Source organism: Dermochelys coriacea, chromosome 1 (genome assembly GCF_009764565.3).
Source record: "Dermochelys coriacea isolate rDerCor1 chromosome 1, rDerCor1.pri.v4, whole genome shotgun sequence".
Taxonomy (NCBI): domain Eukaryota; kingdom Metazoa; phylum Chordata; order Testudines; family Dermochelyidae; genus Dermochelys; species Dermochelys coriacea.
In genome coordinates this window covers 187,156,554-187,182,137 of record NC_050068.2, presented here as the reverse complement: position 1 = coordinate 187,182,137, position 25,584 = coordinate 187,156,554, and the positions used below count along the sequence as shown (strand labels likewise).

The window sequence follows — 25,584 nt, the reverse complement described above, 5'->3', positions numbered from 1 at the left end:
GATGGTTCCGCCCACAGGCTGCCCCGGCTGGAAGATACCATTCCGCTCCCCACTAGGATCCACCCGCCTGATGGTATCGCCTTTCCAGCACCCACAGTCAGCCCGCTCAGCCGCCCCCATCTGGCAGATACTATCCCGATCCCTGCCGTGGGGGGAGGGCGCCTGACGGTAGGACTGGAGCCCTCTGTGGGGAATCCCACTCTGCGCTTTCCCAGCCTCAGCCCCCTAAACTCTGAGGTAACACACTGTCCCCCAACGGCGGCTGGGTTCGGAGCAGGGCGAGCTCATCCCTAGTGGAGGGGGGGGGCGGTCTTTCCCGCTTCGGCTCCCCCACACATGTTGCGGTCCGGACGTTCCGTCCTTCCCCCTGCTCCCATCGTGGAACCATGGTTTAGCCCGGCCCGCCCTTCTCCCACTGGGCTTCGGGAGAAAGTCGCCCGAGTTGCCCGGATATTGCTCCCTTTCCCTGAACAGCGGGCCCCTCCCGCCCTGATTTTGCCCTGTGGGGATCCAGGAAGGGGCGGGGGGGCCCGCTGAGGGCCGGCGGCCGCGCTGCGCGCGCTGCGCTCTCCCGCTGGGCGGGGCTCCCCGGGCTGGGGCGTGGCCAGCTTCAATTTGCCGCCCCGGCGCCTCTGCTCGCGTCAGGCCTAGCCCCGCCCCGCGGGCCGGTGGAAGGGGGCCCTGGAGGAGCCTCCGGGGTGGGATCCCGCCAGAAGAGCCTCCGCGTCCGAGCCGCGTTGCTCCTCACGCCAAAGCCCTGTCTGCTTCCTGGCCTCCCCGTTCACCCCCGTCTGGGCTGCCCGAGCGCTTTGCAAGTGACCTAGGGACTGCGGGGCCCTGGGTTGAATCCCCGGCTCCGTCGCAGACTTTCTGGGCGACCCAGGCCGTTCGCTTAGCCTCCCTCCGTGCTCGGGTTCCCCTTGTGTGGAACAGGGATAATATGTTCAAAGATTGCGACGTGCATGGAAATCTGCGGCTGAAAAGCACTGGGTCAGAACTAGGTGTTAATGCTGCTGGCAGCGCCTTTCCGGAAATCACTCTTCCACCCATCGCTGCGCTCCTTCCCCGCCTCCTGGGCCTTTCATCTGGCTCCCGTTTCAGTTTAAACAATTAAAACCGGAAGACAACCAGAGAACTCTCAAGACCTCAGCTGAACCCAACTACCCAAACGCTTAGCTTTGATATTGCGTTCCTTTCCCCACTCCGTTGTGTTTTGTTTCTCTAAATTTGAAGCTCTTCTGGACGGGAAGCTTGTATGGTTACGCTACTTATCTGTAAAAAGAAAAGGAGGACTTGTGGCACCTTAGAGACTAACAAATTTATTAGAGCATAAGCTTTCGTGAGCTACAGCTCACTTCATCGGATGCATCTTATCTGTAACGCACCAGGCATGCCAAAGGTGCTATATAAATAATGGAATTTCCTTACTGGTGGTGTTTTCCTGTCCAATCATTAAGATTTTTAGGATCTGATCCTGTACTCTTCTATCCAGAGATTTTGAGATGCCACTGTGGCTACCCTTGGACTGAATGTACAGTCCAGGGCCCCTTGTGCTTTTATATACAATAGGTTTTAATGTAGGTTGTGTGTAACTAGTAAATATCATTCAGCAGGTCCACACAGGAGATATGTGATGGTCTGCAGCTCAGACCTACTCACAGAAAAGCTGGGGAGATTGCCTGCTTTAACACATATCTTTTCTCCACCCCTCTCTTCACACACAGAGTGTCTTTGATCTAAGACAGGTCAGCAAACTACGACCTGTGGGCTGCGTCCAGCCTGTCAGACCTTTTAATCCAGCCCTTGAGCTCCTGCCGGGGAGTGGAATCTGGGGCTTGCTCCACTCCACGTGTGGCGTGGCTCTGCACGGTTCCCGGAAGCAGCGGCATGTGTCCCCTCTGGCTCCTATGCATAGGGGCAGCCAGGGGGCTCCGCACACTGCCCATGCCCCAAGCGCTGGCTTTGCAGCTCCCATTGGCCAGGAACCAGCACACACAGCTGCCTGGCTGTGCCTCCGCATAGGAGCTGGAGGGGACATGCTGCTGCTTCCAAGAGTTGCTTGAGGTAAGCGCCTCCAGGAGCCTGCACCCCTGATCTTCTCCTGTGCCCTAACCCCCTGTCGCAGCACTGATTCCCCTCCCACCCTTGAACCCCTCGGTCCCAGCCCGAAGCATCCTCTTGCCCCCCAAACCCTTTATGCCCAGCCCCACCCCTGAGCCCGCACCCCCAGCTGGAGCCATCACACACACCCTGCACCCCAATCCCCTGCCCCAGCCCCCTCCCACACCCTGAACTCCTCATTTCTGGCCCCTCCCTAGAGCCCTCACCCCCCTCCTGCACCCCAACCCCCAATTTTGTGAGCATTCATGGCCTGCCATACAATTTCCATACCCAGATGTGGCCTTCAGGCCAAAAAGTTTGCCCACCCCTGATCTAAGATGTCCTTCATGGAATAAATTCTCTTCACCCACTCAGCAAGGCTATACTCCCTCAATCCAATACTGAACAGCTCCCCATCTCTCCTTCTTCATAGAACAACAACAGACCTATAAACAGACAACAGAAGAAAGAGCCCCTTTAAGTAGTGTCTGCCACATGGAAGCAGAGAGTGACGTCATATCTGCTACACCATTGTGGGTGTGGAGGGGCAATTTTGTCTGAAGGAAAAACCTCTTTTCTTGCCATGGAATCTTTAATGGCTACACAGATAGGATTTCTGTTTTTAGGTTCTCATCCTGAAGACCTTCACATAGTGAACTTTAAGAGGATGAATAGCTGAGTCAGAGCTATCAGTAGTGGGACCTAGCTCCAGGGAGTCCACAAATTTTAAACCTGATGGTTTAACACAACACTATCACCTAGTTGTAATCCCGCCCTCATTCTGCCTGCTGCTACCAGCTCTACCCATCCTGGTTTGGGCTTCTGCAGCTCCCCAGGAAGAAACACTATTTTTCTTTTCAACTCCACTGTTTTATTTCCTCTGTTTTTCCATTATATTTTCAAGATGAGGGGGACAAACTCCACCCTCCTGACCAGCACACACATACTCTAAACATGCACACGCATATATACAGTAATGGACAATCACACACGTCCAGATACATCTGCTGAGAAAAGAAGTGTTACAGTGATGCCTGCAGCCTGGCCTGGGATACAAGTCCAAGCAAGCCGATTAAAACATATTTCAAAGGTGATGACGCTTGCTGACATGGCTCAGAGAGGGTGTGAGGGTTGCATATACTGAGAAACCTCTTCTAGGTACAAATGGCAACACCAATCACTTTTCACTGGTTTTGAATGAACAATACCTTAGTGCTTTCACCTGGGAGGATGGGAGGCAGAACACATAAACCCATTTGTCTTTTTATGACTTTAGTGCGGGTAAAAGGTGACACACAGGATATTATTTATTTGTACAGCTGTAGTGCCTAGGGGCTCCAGTCATGGTTCAGGATCCCACTGTGGTAGGCTCTGTACAAACACAGAACAGAATGAGCCTCTGCCTCATAGATCTCCATCCACAGAGCAGGTGCAGCTCAGGCAGCAGCAGCAGAGCCAGGTTCCATCACTCTCTGCCTTGCCAGTGTGTCTAACCCCTGGCCTGGTGCAGCTGCTTCAAAGATGAAAGGGAGTTCAGTCTCCATGGCCATTTCAGTCTTTGGCCTCTTCAGTGATACTGTCAGGTCAGGTCGGTGTTGGGTGTGCTGGTGGTTTTAGTGATGTGGACACCTGTCCGTCAGCAAAGGGATTGTGATGCTCCCCCAAACTCATTTCATGTAGACTAATCAATAGCTACTGCAAGCTGGAGGTAAATGGCTCCATAGCCCAACCACAACTAGTCCCCTGAGCCAGCTAGTCCTTTGACAGTTTTAATAGAACCCTAAATGCCAGCTCCAAGCGCTTATATGGCCTCATCGCCATAGTATCTGAGTACTTCTGCTGTTATCCAGTCCTTTCAAACACTCCTTCTAAATACTCTAAGGCAGTGGTTTTCAAACTTTTTGTATTGGCGAGCCCCTTCATACAGCATGCCTCTGAGTGGGACCCCCCCTTATAAATTAAAAAACACATGATTTTATATTTAACACTCTTTTAAATGCTGGAGCAGGGTTGGGGCTGGAGCCGGGCTGATGGGGCTCGGGCTGCCAACCCTGCACATGGCTAACAGCTCGTGACCCCCTTGTAATAACCTCATGACCCTCTGAGGGGTCACGATCCCCAGTCTGAGAACCCCCACTCTAAGGAGAGAACCTGGCTCCTTAAAATAATTTTTTCATGGGATGATAGTTCACCAGTTCAGCCTAGGCAATAGGTGAACCATGGCCACTGGGAGTTGCGGGTGCCTCTGCAAATGTAAACAAATGGTCTGGCGGCCTGCCAGCAGATTACCCTAACAGGCCACGGGTTGCCCACCACTGCCATAATAAGTGAAACTCAATCATACATAGGCTGTTCACTAGCTTACATGAAATGAATAGGTTATTTCAGTCCAGTTTGCAGTAAACAAGTGTCCATATCACAAAAAAATTAAAAGTGATTTTAACTGGCCACTTGTTGGCAGTCTCAGTAGAGTCCAAAGACTGAAGATGTAACGACAATTGACTTACTTGCAAGGATCAAGTGTAACAGTTGAATACAGTGATGGAGTAGTATGAGGAAAGCTTGCACTATTACTTCCCATGCTGTAAGTGTTCTGTGGATATGGTACTTCAGTTGCTACTTCTCACCAATACGAAAAAAAACCACAAAAAAAAATCCTATAGAAAAATAATCTTTAGCTGTTAGGTGTTTCAAATACAGATTTGCCAGCCCAACACTAGTCCAAGTAGATATTCATCAAAGCTGCTGTATAAACCATTTAAAAATGATCTTCTCCAGATTTAGGATTCACATTGTCAGCCACACAGCATATATATGTGTAGAGAGAAAATCATTTCCCCCTACTTTTAAAAACTCCATTTACTTACATTTGAAAACTGAAAATATTTCAAAGGAAGCTATTTAAAAGGCACAATTTATGTATGTCCAAAACTGATAAACTGCATCAAAGTCCAACATGAGGGAGCAAACAAAATTTGGAACTCTGCTGTAATGGTGAACAGTGGGCCCAGAAACAGTGGTGTTTGTCATGCCCAAGCTACTGTGCAACAGGTCTCCAGACTTAGCCATGAAGTTGCTCAATATACCCCAAGAAGAGTCAGCCAGTACATCCTTTTTGAACCCTGCAGCAAAAAAAAAAAAAAAAAAAAAAAGTCTTAATTCCAGTCTCTCCTTCCCTTTGCTACAGAATGTTATAGGTAAGTGAACATCTTTGATGTTATTAATATTCTGCTGATCTGTTGCAAGGGAGAGTCCTCCAGTAGCTGCACCTTAATTGGACTGTTTGGCTTCTCTTCACATTAAAGTCTCTTGTGTCCTGATTGGGTTCAGCATTTTGAGAGAGAAAGAATAATAGAAGACAGTAAGGAAAGTGATAAAAATAAACATGTTACAATTTTATATTGATAGGAGTTGCTAGGAAAGTCTGGTATCTGCGTGTCTTTTTGGCCATCTTTTATAATTGGGTTATGGTTTTCCTGCTATAAATTTGAAAGACAGCTGCAGCCAGACCACTCCAGACTGATTTCCTCTGTTCTCACCAGCTAAGCTGGGTCAGTACTTGGACTGAAGATAGGGAATCAATTTTTTTCAGTTTTTAAACTTTACTATCTAAATTCATTCTGGATCTTTTCTCCCTACAATATGCCCTTTAAGACACAGATTTGAGCCCTCCAAAGTCAGATGGTTCAGTAAGAAAGCAGGACCGGGGGAAATACAGAGGGTCCCATGTTGTTGGGGTGACTTTTCATCAATGTAACTCTGCTCTGCAATAGCTAGTGTGCAGGTGGCACCACTGCCCTCTTGGATGGAATGGGAGACCTGTTTAGGTGTGTGGAATTATGTTGGTCACCAGTGGTTAAAGGCCAGGTACAATGAGTGTAAACCCTAATATAGCTAGTGGAAATTCTCCTTTACCTCAAGTGGTAGAGGCCTGTGTTTTTTGATTTAGAAGGAACTAGTTTGTGTGGTTCTGTGGGTGACCATGAAATTGGTATGCATGCACCACAATTAGGGCTGACAGTGCCAACAAGAGGTTTGGAAATGTCCCTTTTAATCAGATAGTTTAATCTAAATGGTCTCAGGATGAAAAATGCTTTTTGCCACATGTACTTTCAAAATACTGGGCAGCTGAGCAAAGTGTCAAGGATCAGCATTTCTTTCTCTTTTTCACCTACCATCCCTTTCACTTTCATGCCAGCCTGGGGAGCTGAGCCTTTTAATTGTCTGTATTAGATGCTCTGATATTGAAGTTGATTTGTACTGGTATTTAACAAGCACCAGAGGGAAATGCTAACACTGACACTCTGGCACAAGTGCCTTTTTATTTTTAAGGCAAAACACTTGTGAGAACCTCTGGTATTTCATTAGTAATTACCATGGTGGCCTCTCTCATCTCTGCTTCATACTTACTCTGTGCCCGGTTCTTGCATTGCCATCACACTATGATGCTCACTGGCAGTTCCTGTGTCTGCTGTTGCCTGCGACAGCCCCATCTCCAGGGACTTTTCCTGGGTATCTGATGTTTCCTGTATGTCTTTGCTCTCACTGTTTTCTTCCTTCTTCACCTCTTTATTTTCTTTGTTCCTTTTTTCCTGTTCAGAGGCATTGCCACCCTCCCTTTCCCCCAGGGTGCTCCCTTCCTTATTCTCTGGGGTGTTCTGGCACAGCTTCTTATCCTTATCTCCCATGGTACTTGGGCATGGCTTCTCCTCTGGCATGCTCTGGGATGACTTCTTCTCTTCCTCCCCTGGAGTGCTCTGGCACGGTTTCTCCTTATCTCCTGTGCTGCTCTTGCATGGTTTCACTGCCTCCATTTCTTTTTCTCTCTCCTCTTTGTTTTCTGTCCTGGACCCTCTGCCTGAGGGTGGCTTTTCATTGGATCCTATCTGTTTCTGCATCAGTTTACTGTCTGTTCCACATATAGGTGACTGCAACTCTTCTTTCTGATTCTTAGGCACGAATACCTCATCACCATCCTCTTCTTTGGCCCCATTTTCTTGAGATGATCCAGTCACCCTTAAATCTTCACCATCTCCGGAGTCTGACTGAGACTTTCGGAATTTCCTGGAGGGGGGTCTGCGCTTCAGTGATCCCCGTGTCCGCACCTAAGAACAGGTAAAGCTGAGATTGAAGAATTTAAATAAGCCACACCAGTGTACAGTGTCAGCCCAGAAACTTAGGGTGAATGACTTGGATGCTCAGCTGGTGAGTCAAGACACCGGCTCTCCTTCTCATTAACACTTTGAATAAGTAGTGAGAGATCATTACCTCAGTTTAAATTGTGGCTCTCTCTCCAATTTACATTATCAAATCTGAAAACATTAAGTTTGACTACAAGGACACTAGACTCGATATATAGTTACTTATGAGTGAAGAATTACTTTGGAAACCTCTGCCATTTTATTTTGGGCACTGGGGTGATAGGAAAGGATAAAGGAATTTCATTTCTCAGTAATCTGAGGACCAATGGTGAAATCAAGCAGTCCAGATTCTCTTCCCATTATTGCCAATTCATCTGAGTCCTAATCTGCAGAAGCCCCTGCTATTCTGGTATGTCTTGGGCCTCCCAACTTCTCCCAGTTGAAAGCTGTTTTGGCAGCTAGTCTGCAAACTAAGAACTGCACCTAATTGCATAAACTGGAGAAATTAACCAGCTGCCTTCTTTAATCCAGAGTTGTGGTTTACAGAGACTACAGTTCCCAGTAGTCAATACAGCCTGTCCTGCTCAGATTTAGGTTAAGTGTTATATGATTGGCCCTCCATGGGCTATGCCTCTGTATTAAAGGGGTGGGCATGGAACACACTGCAGAATTTCAAGGTTTATTTGACTTGCAAGCTGCTGTATTAATACACTAACGCACTGCACTACTAAGCATTGGTCATTAATTTTGACATAATGTTGTTTGAAAAGCTGTGATCAGTCCAGCTCATGTTGAGTTGAAGCAGGTGAGTCATGCCACTTCATCACCTGAAGCCAATTGGAATATGATGGACTATGGAAAACTCTATTTGCAGGCAGGCAAAAGAGGGAGTCCAATGGATCACAGTGAGAGGGAATTTCAAAACAGATGCAGCGATCTCCTCATTTGGCTGCAAACACTCCCTGTGAAGACTGAATTGGAGGGTAAGACAATTGTTCCACTTCCACTCCAAGCAGTAAACTGGCTTTGGCTTCCAGTGTTGGAGAAGGCTTGGAAGACACTGTACCTTGTTATAAAACTTCAGGTGAGTGCCCTCTGGTGGTTGATCAAAACTGACTGGTGTCTCATCCGATTCACTGGAATGGGACTGGATGCCAGGGCTACTGGGAGTTGAAGGGGGAGTGCTAAAGGGAGATGGTATGACTTTCAGACCTGGGCTTTTTGGAGATGTACCTGGCACCAGGGCAGCTGGAGCAAATGCCAGATTGGCCTACAAAAAAAAACCAAGAAGTCATTATAATAAACCTCCCCTCGGATTTAATATCATGATTTTTGGTGTTATTCTACCTGCCACCCAAATTCCCCCTGTCAGAGGTGAAGTGGACTGAAACAACATACTGTATGGTAATAACAGGTTTCAGAGTAGCAGCCGTATTAGTCTGTATCCGCAAAAAGAACAGGAGGACTTGTGGCACTTTAGAGACTAACACATTTATTTGAGCATATTCGTGAGCTACAGCTCATTTCATGCTCAAATAAATGTATCTCTAAGGTGCCAAAAGTACTCCTTTTCTTTTTATATGGTAATATGATCACACAGTGACCACGTGGGGGAGCCTTTGCCCTTAACAAACATGATAGCCTCCCAGCTGACATAAGAGATATAGCTCCTGGTTTTGTGTTTCTCCTGGTGATACTGTCAACAAACAATCCCATGTAGAGAATTTCTGGATGGACAAATTGCCCTTCCCGAACAGCTGGATCTCAGGACCATTCCTGTGTCATCTGCAGTATTAGGGATTTTCCAGTGTCCCAGCCAAGTGAATATGTCTCCCATAGCTTTGCACAGGAGAGGCTCTGAACAGAGCAGTCAATAATAACAAGGAACTTTAAATCATTCTTTGTTTGCCAGAAAACACCTGAAGTTTGCAGCTGTGGGCACTCTCAGGCCCTTCAAATGATCACTAAATTTAACAAGAGAATACTATTGAAATAACTGGGTATGCTTTGTGATGGGGCTCCCACTTCTGGAATCCCATTGAACAGTGTTATTTAGTTCGGATAGTTGAGTGTTCTTGAGTTGAGCACGACACTGCTATGAACAGGATGCTATTATTTGGGCACTGCTAGGAGGAAGCTCACAATACCAGGAGTGCCAGCTGGCATTAGCAGGGTGTTATGTGAAGAGACTCACATATTGTTAGTTGTCCTAACTGGCATAAACCAGCTACTGAGAGATACAGGGGAGTAGTAAATGCTGAGTAAGCTGTTGAGTTCCTTGGGAAATATAAAAGAAAAGTGAGAAGCTTTTAGGGTATGTCTACACTTCAACTGGGAGGGTGCTTCAGGCAGACAGACGTGCTAGCTCTGCTTGACCTAGTGTACTAAAAATAGCAGTGTGGTCACACTGGCATGGGTGGCATTGGGCTAGTTGCCCAATACAATCCCACCCAACCTAATGGGTGCATACTCGGGTGGCTAGCTCAAGCCGCAGCCTGTGCCACTATGGCCACACTGCTATTTTTAGCTTTCTAGCTCAAACAGAGCTAGTACTTGTCTTTCTACTCATGCTGGGAAGTACCTTCTTAGCTGTTGTGTAGACATATCCTCAGGGATACAAATATAGGAGCCATGTTAAAAGGCTAATCGATTTAATTCTCTGAGAGTTACAACAGACATGTTGACAGCATCCAGCACCTACCTGCAGTTTTTCAATCAGGGGCGAGCTTTTCACCTTGATCCTGGGAAGGGGACAAGCATTTGGAGACTGCTTCTGTAAACAAACAGGAAAAGACCAAAATAAACTAGATGAAGAAAAGAAAAGTTCTGAAGCCTGAACCGGTCCAGATTGATCCTGAGAAGTGAGAGATGGAAGAAGAGGAAGGAAAGTGAAGAATCTGTCACTGAAGCCTATGGCGGGATCTTTACAAAGGAGTCTGTTCTTCCCTTTCCTACTATTCTCACCTCGTCTGCTGACCAGCCATTAAGTCTATGATAAAGAGGAATTAGATCACACAGGACTGAGGAAGGGGAGAGCACTGTACAGAGTAATATCACTCTGCTGTGAGGAAGATCATCAAAAGAAGGTAGCCAAGCCCTCCACATTATCCTCCCTTTCCCTTCCCACCACCCAAACGGTGCCCTCTTTTGAGAGAAAATGGGATTGTGTCTCTTCTGACTAGTATATCCATATTAGGGATTGTGTAATGGTTAGTCCCAGAAGACTAGGGGTCAGTACCTCAGGGTTCTAGTCTTGGCTGTGCCACTGCTTGGCTTTGGGCAAGATATTTAACCTCTCTGTGATGCAGTTTCCTCATCAGTAAAATGGAGATAAAACTGACCTACCTCACAGAGGGTTGCAAGGCTTTAATGTTTGTAAAGTGTTTTATGAACTATTCCTCTAGCGTATCTGAAAAGAAATGTTTGGCACTGGATGAATTACAAACTCATTCATCCTTTCAACTGTGAATCTAGAAGGAGGGAAGAATCCAAGAGCAAATTATTACTTAATATTTATGTTGCAGTAGTGCCTAAAGGCCACAACCAGGTTGGACTCCATTTTGCTGTATAAACAACATCTGACAGTCCCTTCCCTAAAGAGCTTAAGATGTGAGGATGGAGCTGGTATGGGAGAATCAGGTGGATCCTATGGAGATGTGGTGCCACAGAAGGAGAAACCTCACAAGCAGAACAGGAACATGTACATGTGTCTGCACCAGTAAGGAGGCAGCAAGGAACAGAGTATGTGTGGGGTATTGCTGTGGATGGATAGGGGAAGTGTTCTCTGCTTTAGAGCTTATGGTTTATGTTTCACTATCAGAAAGGCCCACATTCACATGCCTTTTAGGGAATCAGAGGGAATAAGACCCAGCAAAAAGGAAGCTCTTTCCTTATTGCACTGGTACTCACCGGCTCCCCATTGTGGCCCAGCTCCACCTTTTGGGTGTGTAGGGGAAGGGAGCATGGTGGTTTCCTCCGGGTTGGTTTATTACCTGGTACCTGAAGATAAAGACAGCCATTTGAGTGACAAAGGAAGAGCAAGGAGGTTACATTCAAGCACCAGAAGGCAGCCTCCAGAGTTGTGTGTCTGCAAAAGGCCCAACAGAAAGCAGTGTGGGGGTGGAGATGTCTCCAAGAGCAGCCATATGCTTGGAGATGCTCTAACAAGTATCCCATTGGAAACCCCACAGTAGAAGGTCTTGTAATGTTTGTTTTCTTTTCCTGTCTCTGCTAATCACTGAACTTTCATCTTTTGAATGGGCCTCAGCTTCCTGCTTCATTCATTCACTGAGCTCACTATCCTACGTGTGGTACCAGGGTCTGAAGGGCAGTTCAGAATTCTGAACACAGTCCACAGCCTTGCTAATCTTTCAAATGGAGGAGCAGCTCACGGAGACTACAGGTCCCAAGTTGCGATGTTTAACAAGTGACTCAGAAAGCAGGTTTGTCCGGAGAGAAGGGACAGCACTTTTTTATTAACTGCACAAACACTCCTCTCAGTCTGAACCTGCACAGGCTCCTGGGAGGATCTAGCTTACCCCTGGTATGAGGAGAGGCTTAGCACAGACGTCAGCGCAGTCTCTCCAAAAATCCATCATCTCATTTGCACAGTCATGCCCCTGCAAGTAACCTGAAACTTATACTTACACCAGTGTGGAAAGCTCCAACTTGATTTGAATTGTGTATGTTTCTATGTTGGAGATGAGAGAAACTGAAATTTCCTCTATTTTATGCCAATTTCTGTGACCTTTGGCAAGTTACCAATATGCTCTGTGGTGTAATATTTGGTAACTTTTGTCATAATTTTTACCCCCTTAATGTCCAGAGATCTGGAAAGTTACAAACATCAGATTTTGGCAAACTCCATCTTTGAAGAGTTGGCCACTTTAGAGGGTTTGTCTGGAATGACAAGCTTGGGCGCCATGGCTTTATGAGGTTTACACTGTTAACTGGTGATGTTGTGTCAGCAGATAGCAATGCAATATCATTGTGTGAAGCAATGTAATCAAGCTGTGACCATGTCATCCCATTACAACATAATACCATCCTGACACATCTCAATCCTGGCATGTAGTATCATCCTATGCTGTGGAAACGTCGTCGTATCACAACAGTATGATACCACATTGCGAGGCAGTGACATTTCGTGGGCATCCATTAATGTCCTGTATGCTAAGTTTGCAGGACATAGCTCACCATGCTGATATCAGGATGACTACAAAGATAGTGAGGTCGGGCAACTATGATTATTACATCACCCCCCAGGATTGTGATATGCTGAAATGATCTTTGTTTTTAACATGTGTGTTTGTGATGGTAGTAGGGGACTTGCTCGGTCACAGAAAGCGGATCAGCGGCCATGAGTCCTTTGACTTTCCCTGCCTCCTCAGAGGATTAAAGCCATTTGGGGCCTCGACTCATCATTTTTGCTGCTTAAATTCTTTCTATCACCCCTACCCTGGTTTCCTAGACTTCTCTTCCAGTCCCCCTTACCAAGAGAGATTTTTCCTTCATGCTCCCCAACAGACTCTGTTTCTCACTGACTCATTGCTGCATCTAGGCCTCAGCAAAGCAGGCCTGGATTACAAGGATTCAGTTATTCTACCTTAATCTGCCCTATTCCTTGTAGAAGAGGAAGGAAAGATAAGGCTGCTCTGACTGGGATGCTTTCTGGTGATAAATGACAGCATATTGGGGCTAGTAAAATGTCCAGTGTCCTCAATTACATTGAGTCAATCCAGCTCCTAGCAGAACATGAGTCCTGTCTAATGTAATATTCCAACAACCTGCAAGACTGCATCAGTTTTCCTGCAGTGCCAATCTATGCTGTCTAATCCATCAATAAACCATTGCTTGAACTCTAATGGGTCCTATTTATTTCTCCTGAGTTCAATCATACTGTAGCCCCTGTACATGAAATTAAAACTGCATAATCTTGAGCGAGTTTTTTGTTTGGCCGCAGACAGTGGATCCAGCTATGTTCATTTGTTTAAATCCCACTGAATGTCAACTTGCTTTTAGGGAAGGAGGGGAATCCTGATAGCAGTATGTGCTGGTCCTCACTGGAAACATTTGTGAGATGCATGCCTTGCATATAATAGTTTTGTTTTGTTTTTAATCCAACAGTTACTGAGTTAATTAGGTCTCAGTGTGTATACACACGGGTTAAACTGGAGTTTGTGTGTCTACTGTGCTGTGACTGGATAGAATAGCTTAGGATCAAATAAAGAGGGACAAAACTTTGTTCACTATTTCTGAGCCTTGGACAGCTGATTCAGAGCTTTACAGAAGATTGCTAAGGAACCTATCACCATTATTAATGATTATTGATGGAGAGCTGCTAGTGAGATGCATGCTGGCTTCTAAGCTGCTTAGTTTGCTGTTCAGCCTCACTATTTGGAGTCTCATTTCTGTTTCATAAATATCAAAACATTTGATTAAGAAAAGCTAGTTGGGTGCTTTCTAATTAATCAGTAGCCAAAAAGGCCCAGTGCTGAGCTATACATGTGCACCTTGCTTTGATACCAGCTACCACTGGGGAACTCATAGATGTCTTAGCAGGCTTTTCAGTGTCCCTAAAGCACAAACATCCTGCCACTGGCTAACAAACTTCTTTTAGCAGCAGCTGGAATCAGTATGCAAGAATGTCTACATGTAAATTTAGAATGTATAGAGTATACTGTGCATGAGATTGTTGTGTGTTCTACTACAGTTTGTGAAGCACTATGAGATCATACAAGGTAAAAGTTGCTATCCAAAACTCAAGCCATTATTTTAATGTTTGGATCACCCAGTCTCCCCACCTTCATTGGCCAGGGATGAGTCTCCCATTTCTCCATTTTTGTTATCTGTGCCTGAATTGCTCCTTACCTCCTTTCCAGAAATGGTGGCTGCTTGCTCCTTGAACTTTCCTGCCAACTGAGCCACGGATAGGGATGCTGAGTTCTCCACCTCTGGCTTGGTCTCTGCTAGTCTGCCCTGACAAATCAGAAACAAGATAGTATGTGCCCAGGTCTCACAGATATGGAAAGTTGGAAGCTTGAAAAGTAGACAGGTTATTTATTACTGAGTGCAAGAGTAACTGAGGGCTCAGAGCACTGCTGCCAGATATCAGTACCTGGTCTAGGAAGAAACCATCCCTGAAAATAGGACCTGTTAATATCTTAAAGTATACAAGGTTATTAGTAAGGCCTGAACGGCTCAGGGACTTGATCCTGTAACAGGGAACCTTTCATCTCTAACAAAAGATGCTGTCTCCAGTTCTCCACTTCAGTGGAAAGAAATTAAATGAGATATTTCTACCCACATCATCCCGGTCACGATCTGTTGCCAGTAGCAAGTAAAACTGGGCAATAGCAGACATCTCCTCCAACGTCTTTTCTGTGGTGTGGTGGTCATGGAAGGCCTCTCACAACCAGATTTCCCCCTTTCCAATGACTCTTCTGCAAGGAGACTGGGCTTTGAGAAGCCTTCCCTCACAAAGCCTCTGTTCTGCTTGGGGAATGTGTAAGTGTGACTGGGGTGTTACCCTCTGCCCTTTCCCAGTATCTCACCTCTGTAAAGAGATATCAGGCTGTAGAAGCTTAGGTAAAGATGCTCCCCCCCCATACCCATTCTGTACTTTGCTGGGAACTGGGGAATTGGATCATGTGATTCTGCCCACCCCCAGGCAGTGTTCCCTCTGACACAGCCCGATGGCCCAAGTCACCTCATATATTGTTGTTTTGTCATTTTTATCATGTGACACTGGTGAAAAGCCTTGAAATAAGGTGTCCATGGAAACCAAAATTGCTGAGCTCCATTGGTTAGCATCGATTAAAAAAAAAAACTGGGGAAATTGCGAATACCTCATTGACTTGCTTGTCTTGAGCCTTTTCTTCAGAACCTCATAAAATCCAGACAACAGGGAGTTTTCCAGGCTGCAGCCCACTCATTAGACAACCTCATATTTCTGCATCCCCACAGCACCAGTGTTAGTGTTTGACCTGTACCACTTCCTTCCCCACACTTCTATTGCTTAGTCTGAAAAGTTCCACCAGAAGCTGGTTTTAGGCCAACGCACATTTTCCACAACAACAGGAACCCCCAAGATTCTTCCCTTTTTGCTTGACTCAATTTGGAAGGAATTGTGGGTTAAGACAGTGGAACTGCACCTTTGGCTTAGCTGGTAGGCAGAGGGCACTCTCAGTATGCCAGGGCAGCCCAAAGATGGGACTTTGGCCCTAGTAATACAGTGGGGCATGCTGAAAGAAAGAGCAGTGGAAACTTAAAAGGTCCTTAGATAGCTATTTCCTAGACAAAGAGTGAATCAATGAGATTATACTGAGAATTAGCCTGAGTCTCACTTCAGTTTTGGACCCAGTTCTTGGCTAAAACTTTGAGATGCAGCATAGTGTGGTTAAGGACCACCTTACTCTTTCCTCATCAGTACAATGGAGATAAAACTGACCCACCTCACGGAGGATTGCAAGGCTTTAATGTTTGTAAAGTGCTTTATGAACTATTTTAGGGCATGCAGTGCATTCTTCTGACTGTAAGTCTAACGAGCAACCACTCTTCTATACATTATTTTTTTCCTGACATGGCATGGCTGTCCTTACTTGCACACTCTGATTCATCTGAACAGGACAGTATGCTCCTTCTCCAGCCCTCAGCCTTGCCCCAGATTTCACCTGAGAGGATATGGCAGCTTCTTTTTGCTTGTTGGCACTATATGCCTGAAAACTTGTCTCCCTTTCTCCCTCAGATTTCATCAAAGCCCCAAGTGCACAGAAAAAGCTGGATGTCCCCAAGCAGTTTCCCTTTAGCTGATAAAACACATTGTAAATAGAATAGATGCTTGTGTGAGTAAGTCTGTCCTTCAGTCCACAGGAAGCAGTGAACATGCCATTCTAATATTAGAACAAGTAGTCCACGGGCTGTGGCCCACAGAACTGCCAGCTGCAGGCTCTCTGATTACACCTCAAATTTCACAACAGGAAAATCCATTTTTCAGATCCTCTCTGGCCATTATGCTTCAGTGTTTCATCTGGCTCTTTCTATTGCAGAAGGCTCCTCTCTCACTGCTGAGGGTGCAGTGGGATTCTCCTCTTCCCACTCTAGCAAATGTATGAGAGTAGTCTCTCCAATTAAAAGGATGTACACCAAGGTTCCCTCCCCACAACTAGAGGGACAGCACTAGACCCCTCTCTCCCCCCTCCTCCAAGGGCATGTACCTCACCCTCACAGCAGGTGTGTAGAGCCCTTGCTCTCACTTTCTCATGGTCCACAAAATATACTAGACAAGTGTTTGGCCAATTCCAGGGTATTCTTTTCACTTTGGGAGGATATACCAAGGCTATCCAAGACTGTGCTTGGGAAACAGGACACTAAGACCAGCTGTCACCTTGATAAAATTGAATACGTTTACTGTTGTCTTGTTAGAAAGATAGATCTACTCAGGCCAGTAAGTTGTGCTGTTTGTAGTCAACTTTAGTTGAGTAGCATCACTGAGGGAGGGATTGGTTTTTTTTCCTGCCACAGCAGTCATGAGTGCCCCATTGTAATTGTAATCAATTCCATGCTTTGGTGAGGGCCTCGGACAGTGGTGTACCTCAATCCCTCTGAATCATTTAATCTCCTTTGGGCTGCAATACTTTGGTCTTATTTTGGTTGCTAGGTTTAGTTTGCAGGTGCTGGCCTGTGATACACAGGAGATCAGACCAAATGATCTGGTGGTCCCTTCTGGCCTTAAACCCTATGACTCCATTATAGGTGAATTAATAAGATGCTAGGTTAGGAAGTCCTATCCCACCAATAGTCAGTAAGATGGTGATTGCTGATCTCAGAGGTCTTTTAGTTTCCCACAAAAATGAGCATCCAAGGGGATCCTGTGTTATTTGGAGTAATGGCAGTCAGACTCTCTGTTGGAGAGCAGTGAAAAGGGACTCAAACTGCAGCATCAACTTTGGAATGTTTCTACCTTCAAAAGGGGAGTGTAGTTTACCAATATTTATAAAGGTTTCACATTTTCCTTTTTCAGTTAGTGGGTTTGAAATGGACATTAGCATGTTTTCCAAGCCAATTCTTATTATTCACTTTGTTTTAAAGTCAACTTTGGGCTGATCAGACAGCTCTGGAGAGTGAAGCCTCCTATTTATTCACAGAACAAGTACTGCAGCAACTCAAGTTTCCATCCCACTATCAACCTCAGTCTGGACCAGTCCACACAAGAGATCCACTTCCTGGACACTACGGTGCTAATACGCGATGGTCACATAAACAGCACCCTATATTGGAAACCTACTGACCGCTATTCCTACCTACATGCCTCTAGCTTTCATCCAGATCATACCACACGATCCATTGTCTACAGCCAAGCTCTACGATATAACCGCATTTGCTCCAACCCCTCAGACAGAGACAAATACCTACAAGATCTCTATCATGCATTCTTACAACTACAATACCCACCTGCTGAAGTGAAGAAACAGATTGACAAAGCCAGAAGAGTACCAGAAGTCACCTACTACAGGACAGGCCCAACAAAGAAAAGAACAGAACGCCACTAGCCATCACCTTCAGCCCCAACTAAAACCTCTCCAACGCATCATCAAGGACAGAACAACCTATCCTGAAGGATGACCCATCACTCTCACAGATCTTGGGAGACAGGCCAGTCCTTGCTTACAGACAGCCCCCCAATCTGAAGCAAATACTCACCAGCAACCACACACCACACAACAGAACCACTAACCCAGGAAGCTATCCTTGCAACAAAGCCAGTTGCCAACTCTGTCCACATATCTATTCAGGGGACACCATCATAGGGCCTAATCACATCAGCCATGCTATCAGAGGCTCGTTCACCTGCGCATCTACCAATGTGATATATGCCATCATGTGCCAACAATGCCCCTCTGCCATGTACATTGGTCAAACTGGACAGTCTCTACGTAAAAGAATAAATGGACACAAATCAGACGTCAAGAATTATAACATTCAAAAACCAGTCGGAGAACACTTCAATCTCTCTGGTCACTCGATTACAGACCTGAGGGTGGCTATACTTCAACAAAAAAACTTCAAAAACAGTCTCCAACGAGAGACTGCTGAATTGGAATTAATTTGCAAACTGGATACAATTAACTTAGGCTTGAATAGAGACTGGGAATGGATGAGTCATTACACAAAGTAAAACTATTTCCCCATGTTATTTCTCCCCCCACCCCATACCCCACTGTTCCTCAGATGTTCTTGTTAACTGCTGGAAGTAGCCTACCTTGCTTGTCACCATGAAAGGTTTTCCTCCTCCCCCCCCCCCCCGCTGCTGGTGATGGCTCATCTTAAGTGATCACTCTTCTTACAGTGTGTATGATAAAACCCATTGTTACATGTTCTCTGTGTGTGTATATAAATCTCCCCTCTGTATTTTCCACCAAATGCATCCGATGAAGTGAGCTATAGCTCACGAAAGCTTATGCTCAAATAAATTTGTTAGTCTCTAAGGTGCCACAAGTACTCCTTTTCTTTTTGCGAATACCGACTAACACGGCTGCTACTCTGAAATCTGTTCCCTGACAATGTCCTTCTTCCCTGTTCTAGAGGGACCCCCTATTGAACTAAAAGGGGAATTTACTTTCCCATCCAATTCTTTGCTTCTGCTGACACTGCCCCACCCAGGGCCAATCAGATTTGTTTAATGTGGATACATGTTGACTTTGCCCTGGACAGGACTGAGAGCACATAGGCCATCTGTGACAGGGTGCACAGATTTTTATTGCCTTCTGGAGAGAACCACCCCCAACAGGCATGGTTCACCCTATCCCATTCATGACCCTTGTGGGAGGCCCTGCCAAGACAGACCATTTTGTGGGAAATAAAGACCTTTCTGAGCTGAGGTAATCAGATGCAATTGAGCCTAGTTAGAGCCTGGGAGCTGGTGTACGCTAGAAAGTTAGGTCGACCCAACTATGTCACTCAGAGATGTAGTTAAACCGACCCAGGGTAGATAATTCTTCTGTCAAGCTAGTGCTCTTTGACCTAGTTACTGCCTCTGAGAGGTGGATTTACTACAGCTGTGACACTGTAAAGTTCCTAATATAGGCATAGCCTATGCCTTAGACTTGGTTTATTTCAAAAGAGAGAAGTTCTACTGAAGCACCCAGGACAGGGAGATTTAGAGACAGAAGAGCTTCCCTGGGTGTATTGTTTGTGCATTTACAAAATTTTATTGGGGGGGGGATCCTGGATTTAATCCACATAAAATGAATGTAGCCAGAGTCTAAATAATGGGGGCAGATTTGATCATCTTTTCATTTCACAAGAATCCTGTGAAATTAAACCTGAAACCACTGAGGTTTTTTGTGTGCTGAACATAAGCTTCTCTGAAGCTCCATTCTAGCCAACCCTGGCTTTGCCACTCTACCCCAAATCCTCTGGATGGTCATAGTACAGATTCTTGTTAGATTTGAACCTCATGGCCCCTGTGTGTGAAAGGTATCCCAGTAGGAATCCTTGACCAGGCATTTCCCAGTTTTGTTAATCTTTATGCCTACTTAGATCATGCCTTTAATGAGCCATGTTAGGATGGTAACGGGGGCAGAAATAGGTTTGCCAGTTTTTGTTGGACGTATTCCAGGAGGTTTCATCACAGGACAAAAATCTTTAATTAAAGATTAATCTGTAATTCCTGGACACTCCAGGACAATCCTGGAGGCTTGGCAACCCTAGACAGAAGTGACCTTGTTCTTAGACCAGTTTACTTTATAGCCTGTCAAGAAAAAACAAGCTTCATTAATGTCATCAAGATTCTAGTTCAATGGTCTGGTTTAAGTAGCTTTTAAATACCATCTGGATAACAAAAGTAATTTACAATCCTCTTCACCCCCCATTTAATATTTTGACTTCTTGGTGGTTCTTCTCATGTTTTTTTCCCCACCACATATATAACTTCAAAGGTCAAAGAGGCACAGAACAAATGTAGCAAAAATAACCAGATCTACCCTGTTAATTCTTAGAGAAACTAAGGCAGAGAAAGCTCAGTAGTCAGTATCTTATCTATGTGACTATGGATAATCTTTGGTAGATAAAGGAATAGGACCCAAGAATCTTGATCTTCAGATTTCTACTGTAACCTGCTATACAGTTTAGACAGAAGTCCTAAAGCCAGAAGTGGATGGTGGACATCTTTGCCTGGTACAGCATGTGCTAGATGTGGACTAGGTGAGATCAGCACTTTTGCATAGTACTCTAGCTGAAGGGCTGACATAGCAGAGACAGCTTTTATTTTTTGAATGGCTATTGCTGAAGATGTAGGCTTTCTGAATTCCCATTCCCATTCCACCCTTGAAAATGCTTTCCCCCAGTTTGATACCTGGGCAAGTCCGGTCAGTGTGACTCCCATACAGCTCTAGTGATGTGCCTCAGACACAGCAGGTTGTTTGCAGCTGAGTGATTAGGAAAAAAATAAAATCAAATCTCAAGATTCATAAAAGCCTGGCAAATGGTGTGGCCAGGGCTCTCCCTCCACTACCTTAACCTTCAGCAGCAGCTGCATTCCACTGGAACAATTCAAATGTCCATCAACAGTCGGAGACTCTTCAGTGTGGGAGATAGAATTTGCACAGGAGCTGGCTAGACTACAGAACTCACCCCTGCAGGAGGTAAAAATGAGCACAGGCCTCACTGCATTCAGAAATAAATGCAAAACTCATCTCTTGCATTGAGCTTTCCCTCTGTCATGTCTTCCATGCACACCTGACTAACTAATCAACCTATTTCTCCTGAAAATTGCAAAGAAAAAGATTGTCAATTTGATTTTTCAGATACTGCAGTAGTGGGATCCATAAGAATACCAAGATAGACTGAAGAGGGACACTGGGGTTTCCTTTGAAGTTCGGCAGCCAAGCACCAGACAGTTTTAGATTTTGTCTCCATAGCAACGTTTTTTTTAGTATAAGCTAAGGAGTGAATTTAAACCTCTAATTATATCACTATAACTCCCTTTGGGGACACTTTTATTCTGGTAGAATAGTGGCTTATTTGGTTTAGCTTATGTCACTTGGGAAGGGGTTTAAACTAAACTGAAAGCCAAACAGCCATAAGATGGTAACAGCTTTTATTTATTATCTATCTGGGCAGGATTTGAATCTGGTCTAGAGATGAAAGGCTCCACCTTTGTCAGACCCCAAAACTATCCTGTTCCCACCCCCAGATTAATTTTTACTCAGGAAGGAGAATTTAAAGAGGTCTGGTCCAGTCTCTTGCTCTCTCAATTGGGAAAGCTGTAAAGCTGGCTAGATATAGCACAGCATGTGGACAAGTCAGTCATTTTTCCATTTGGTGGCTGGAAACAGACAGGAGACAAGCTTTCATTTTTAGCTCCATGTGGGAGCACCTGTTAAGTGAATGGCCCCAGGATTTTTAAGTGCAGGTCAGATTAAATCAGTGGTTTGCAATTAAAGGAGAAACATACAATAGCCTATACCAGAGTATTCTTTAAAATTTCATTTTTAAAAATGAAATTTTAATACAAAAAAGTTTGGAATAGCCATTTACTTTGGTCAGAGCAGAGTTAAGATCCAGGTTGTTCAAGAACAGATCTCTTTTGAAAAATACTGTTCATTATCTGAAATTCAAGGTGAAAAAAAGTGGTTCTATTTTGTGTTTTCAGTTAAGCCTTTTTATAAACGATATGTTGCCACTTTCATCAGGATGCTATTAAAAGGGGAGCCGTGTAAGAACAGGAAGTGGAACAATAAGTAGAAAGGGAGGAGTAAGAGCACAAAACCAAGAAAAAAAATGAATCAAGAGGCACGGAGTTAGGAAAGTAGCTGAATGATAGCACAAGAACAGGAGAGAAAGAGGAAAACAAAATTAGCAGAGCTTATGCACAGTAAAAGACTATTAATTCTCTGTATTATCCATTAAAATATCAGCTAAAGCTAAACAGAAGTTACCCATGAAGTGGGAGGGCTCAGGCTTACATTGGTCTGTACTTTACATCCCTAGAAGGAAATCCCACAGTGATTGTTCAGATTCGGAGCTCAGGATCATGCTGGGCCCCCAGAACAAGAAACATTACGTCCAAAGATGTAAGACTTGAGTAAACAAACCTTTTCTTGATACACTGACCTCCCTCCATCCCAACAAAGCAGCTTTCTTCCTTCCCTACAGCCCACTCAACAAATCATTGCATTTTAGCATCTTCAAGTCCTCAGTTTAGGAGGTATTTGTGTAATTTATTTCTCCTTTTGGTTTCTTATCTGCAGTGAAGACTTTCCTTGCTCTGATGGTGTTAACTTAATGCAGCTGTCTGCAGAAATGCTTGCAGAGAGAGAGAGAGAGATTGGGATTGGGGCTCTGGCTAGAGTTCCCAATTACCCCAGCCTCTCCAGAAGAGGGTGCTGCAGGAGTTTATGCAGTAGCTCTGGCTGTGGAGGAGTTCACAGTTATTCAAGTCCCACTCTCCTCCGTAAGGAGCCATGTTAGGGAATGCAGATCAGATGCTGACTGTAGAGGAAACTCTCAGCAGCCAGAGAAGCTGAATGCATTAGAGCCACATGATAGATCAGAACTTTGTGTCATTTAAAGATCCCAGAATGCAGGAATTCCCATCTTCTTTCTCTTCAAACTCATTTGATGCCCCATTTCAGAGGAAGAACAACTGGCCTCGAGTATCCATAGGTTATCCCTGCTAGACAGCAGGGGTAAAATATAGCAGAAAGCCAAGGAAATAAAATCAGATTTCCATTTAAGGTACAAACATTGTTAAGGGGAGGGGAAGAGAGAGAAATTAAAAAAAAATTACAGACTAATAGCAGTACACAATCTGGCTGTGAAAAAGTCACATAGTATGATAGGAGATGTAATATTCCCAGCATGCTTTGCTAAATATCTGCCCTCTGTGTGCAATGTCTGCCATTTTAAAGGTATAGTAAACACGACTCCAATATGAATTTTGACAAAGGAGAATTAAAAATAGTAAAGAAAACTAAATGCCATAAAACCTTTTCCCAAATCATCTGGGATGGTAAGTGCCTGAACTTTATGGTTTGTACACACAGGGGAAGAGCCCAGAATAGCTAAGGCAGAATAGCTTTTACTGAATAGCTATTCTATATTAAGTCCCTGTGTTGACACACTGATTCCACACTTCATGGATTAATCTAAATCACAAAAAGGCAGTTTTAATGTGGAATCAGATTGTCCCCATGGGGAGCTAGTGTGCAATAGCTATTGTACTTTAAATACACACCCTAACTATTTAACACTAATTTCTCCATGTAGTCAAGCCCTTAAACTTCCATTCTCAAGGCTTCCCCAACCCAGATTGACAAGCAATGAGTGAAGGGGCCCCATGATCTCATTAGGCGGCCTGAGAATGTGACAGATTTGATATTGCAGGCTTAGTTTAGGGGAAGGTTTGAACATTATGCTAATAGGTCATGGATTTTTAAAAGACCCCTGGTCAGGCTCCAGAACCCCCAACAAGCTGTTAATATAAAAGGCTCTCAGACCAGACTCTGTGACCCTACAGACTGTCACAGTAGTGGGTCCCTTGGCTCAGTGCCAAGGCCCTGAAGGCAGGTTAGAGACCTCTCTGAGTACACATTTCTCCCTGTGGAATCTCCCAGCTGTTGCCTTTATGTGGAATCTGGTGGCCCTTTGACAAGTGAATGCTCATTAACCGCAAATGAGAGTGCCAAAAAGCAAGGAAAAAAAATAGGCAGGGAAGTAAGAAAAGGAAAAGTTTCAGAGTAGCAGCCATGTTAGTCTGTATTCACAAAAAAGAAAAGGAGTACTTGTGGCACCTTAGAAACTAACAAATTTATTTGAGCATAAGCATTTGTGAGCTACAGCACACTTCATTGGATGAAAAGGAAAGGAACTCCTGAACTGTGAATGCTCCTTTGTTGTTAGAGCCCAGTATTCTACTCTACATCACCTTTCTTCAGCCCTAATTTCAATGAAAACAGGAACCATCACTAGCAACTTCAAGGAAGACATGTGAGTAGGGTCACTGCAAACATGCATCAGCATAATTTTCCACTATAGCGCTGATTCAGGCTATGTCTACACTAGCACTTGTGTGTGTAAAAAAGCCACACCCCAACCAACATAAAAGTTTCACCAACAGACATGCCGATGTGGACGGCGTCTCCTGCCGCCAGCTACCACCGCTCATTGGGGGTAGATTAATTATGCCATTGGCATAGAGCGATTACAAGGGAGATCTTACAATAGCGCAGCTGCAGCGGTACAGCTGTGCCACTGTAACGTCTCATGTGTAGACATAGCCCTAGGGTTTCTTTGTGGATTCTTTGAGATTCCAATGTTTCTGCAGAATAATTTTCTAGCCTCTGTTTCCACACCATTGCAGTTCCATCTTTCATCACCCCTGCAAATAGATTAGCCACAAGAATAGATATAAGAGAGGCAAATTGCCCCTTTTCAAATGAATAAGTTGTTAAGTCTGAAGTATAACAACAACGAGGAACATTAATTATTTCCTATGGATAATTTGAATAGAAGCATATGGCTAAAACACTTTGTCAGTGTAGCTGAATTCACTTGAAAATACATTTCACAATAATAAGGGTGTACATTTGAAAGAGGAAGGGGAAGTTCTCTGATGAGCATATTAAAGCACACTTGAAAAACTTCAGGAAGTGGATTTAAAAAAAAAAAAGACAAAACTGGGTAAAAAAAATTCAATTTTACTTAAAATTATTCAAGATACAAATATTCCACTAAATACACTAGTGTATGTGTTCTGAAAGATTTCAGATTAGCAGCCGTATTAGTCTGTATTCTCAAAAAGAAAAGGAGGACTTGTGGCACCTTAGAGACTAACAAATTTATTTGAGCATAAGCTTTCGTGAGCTACAGCTCACTTCATCAGATGCATTCAGTGGAAAATACAGTGGGAAAATTTATATACATAGAAACCTAAAAGTTGCAATTCTTCAACAAAAAAGCTTCAAAAGCAGACTCCAAGGAGAGACTGCTGAATTGAAATTAATTTGCAAACTGGATACAATTAATTTAGGCTTGAATAAAGACTGGGAGTGGATGGGTCATTGCACAAAGTAAAACTATTTCCCCATGTTTATTCCCCCTCCCACCCACCACTGTTCCTCAGACGTTCTTGTCAACTGCTGGAAATGATTATCACTACAAAAGGTCCACCCTCCCCCCCCCCGCCTGCTCTCCTGCTGGTAATAGCTCACCTTACCTGATCACTCTCGTTACAGTGTGTATGGTAGCACCCATTGTTTCATGTGTTCTATGTATATAAATCTCCCCACTGTATTTTCCACTGAATGCATCCGATGAAGTGAGCTGTAGCTCATGAAAGTTT

General features: G+C 44.6%; 1 protein-coding gene across 4 annotated transcripts in view; it reads right to left on the bottom strand.

Moving 5' to 3' along the window:
- Nucleotides 1-2,948: 2,948 nt before the first annotated feature.
- Nucleotides 2,949-25,584, bottom strand: part of RCSD1 (RCSD domain containing 1) — a 43,156-nt gene continuing 20,520 nt past the window's right edge. For 2 of the 4 annotated variants that reach the window (XM_038387939.2, XM_043510019.1), the window contains exons 2-7: nt 14,112-14,219; nt 11,151-11,240; nt 9,943-10,014; nt 8,308-8,511; nt 6,511-7,205; nt 2,949-5,222 (exon numbers count right to left, since the gene is read on the bottom strand). In XM_038387939.2, the coding sequence (XP_038243867.1) occupies nt 5,198-5,222; nt 6,511-7,205; nt 8,308-8,511; nt 9,943-10,014; nt 11,151-11,240; nt 14,112-14,219 (1,194 nt within the window). In that variant the 3' untranslated portion in view covers nt 2,949-5,197. Of the gene's footprint in view, nt 5,417-6,510; nt 7,206-8,307; nt 8,512-9,942; nt 10,015-11,150; nt 11,241-14,111; nt 14,220-25,584 lie in introns of all 4 variants that reach the window. The other 2 variants (XM_043510030.1, XM_043510022.1) reach the window with 2 other exon arrangements.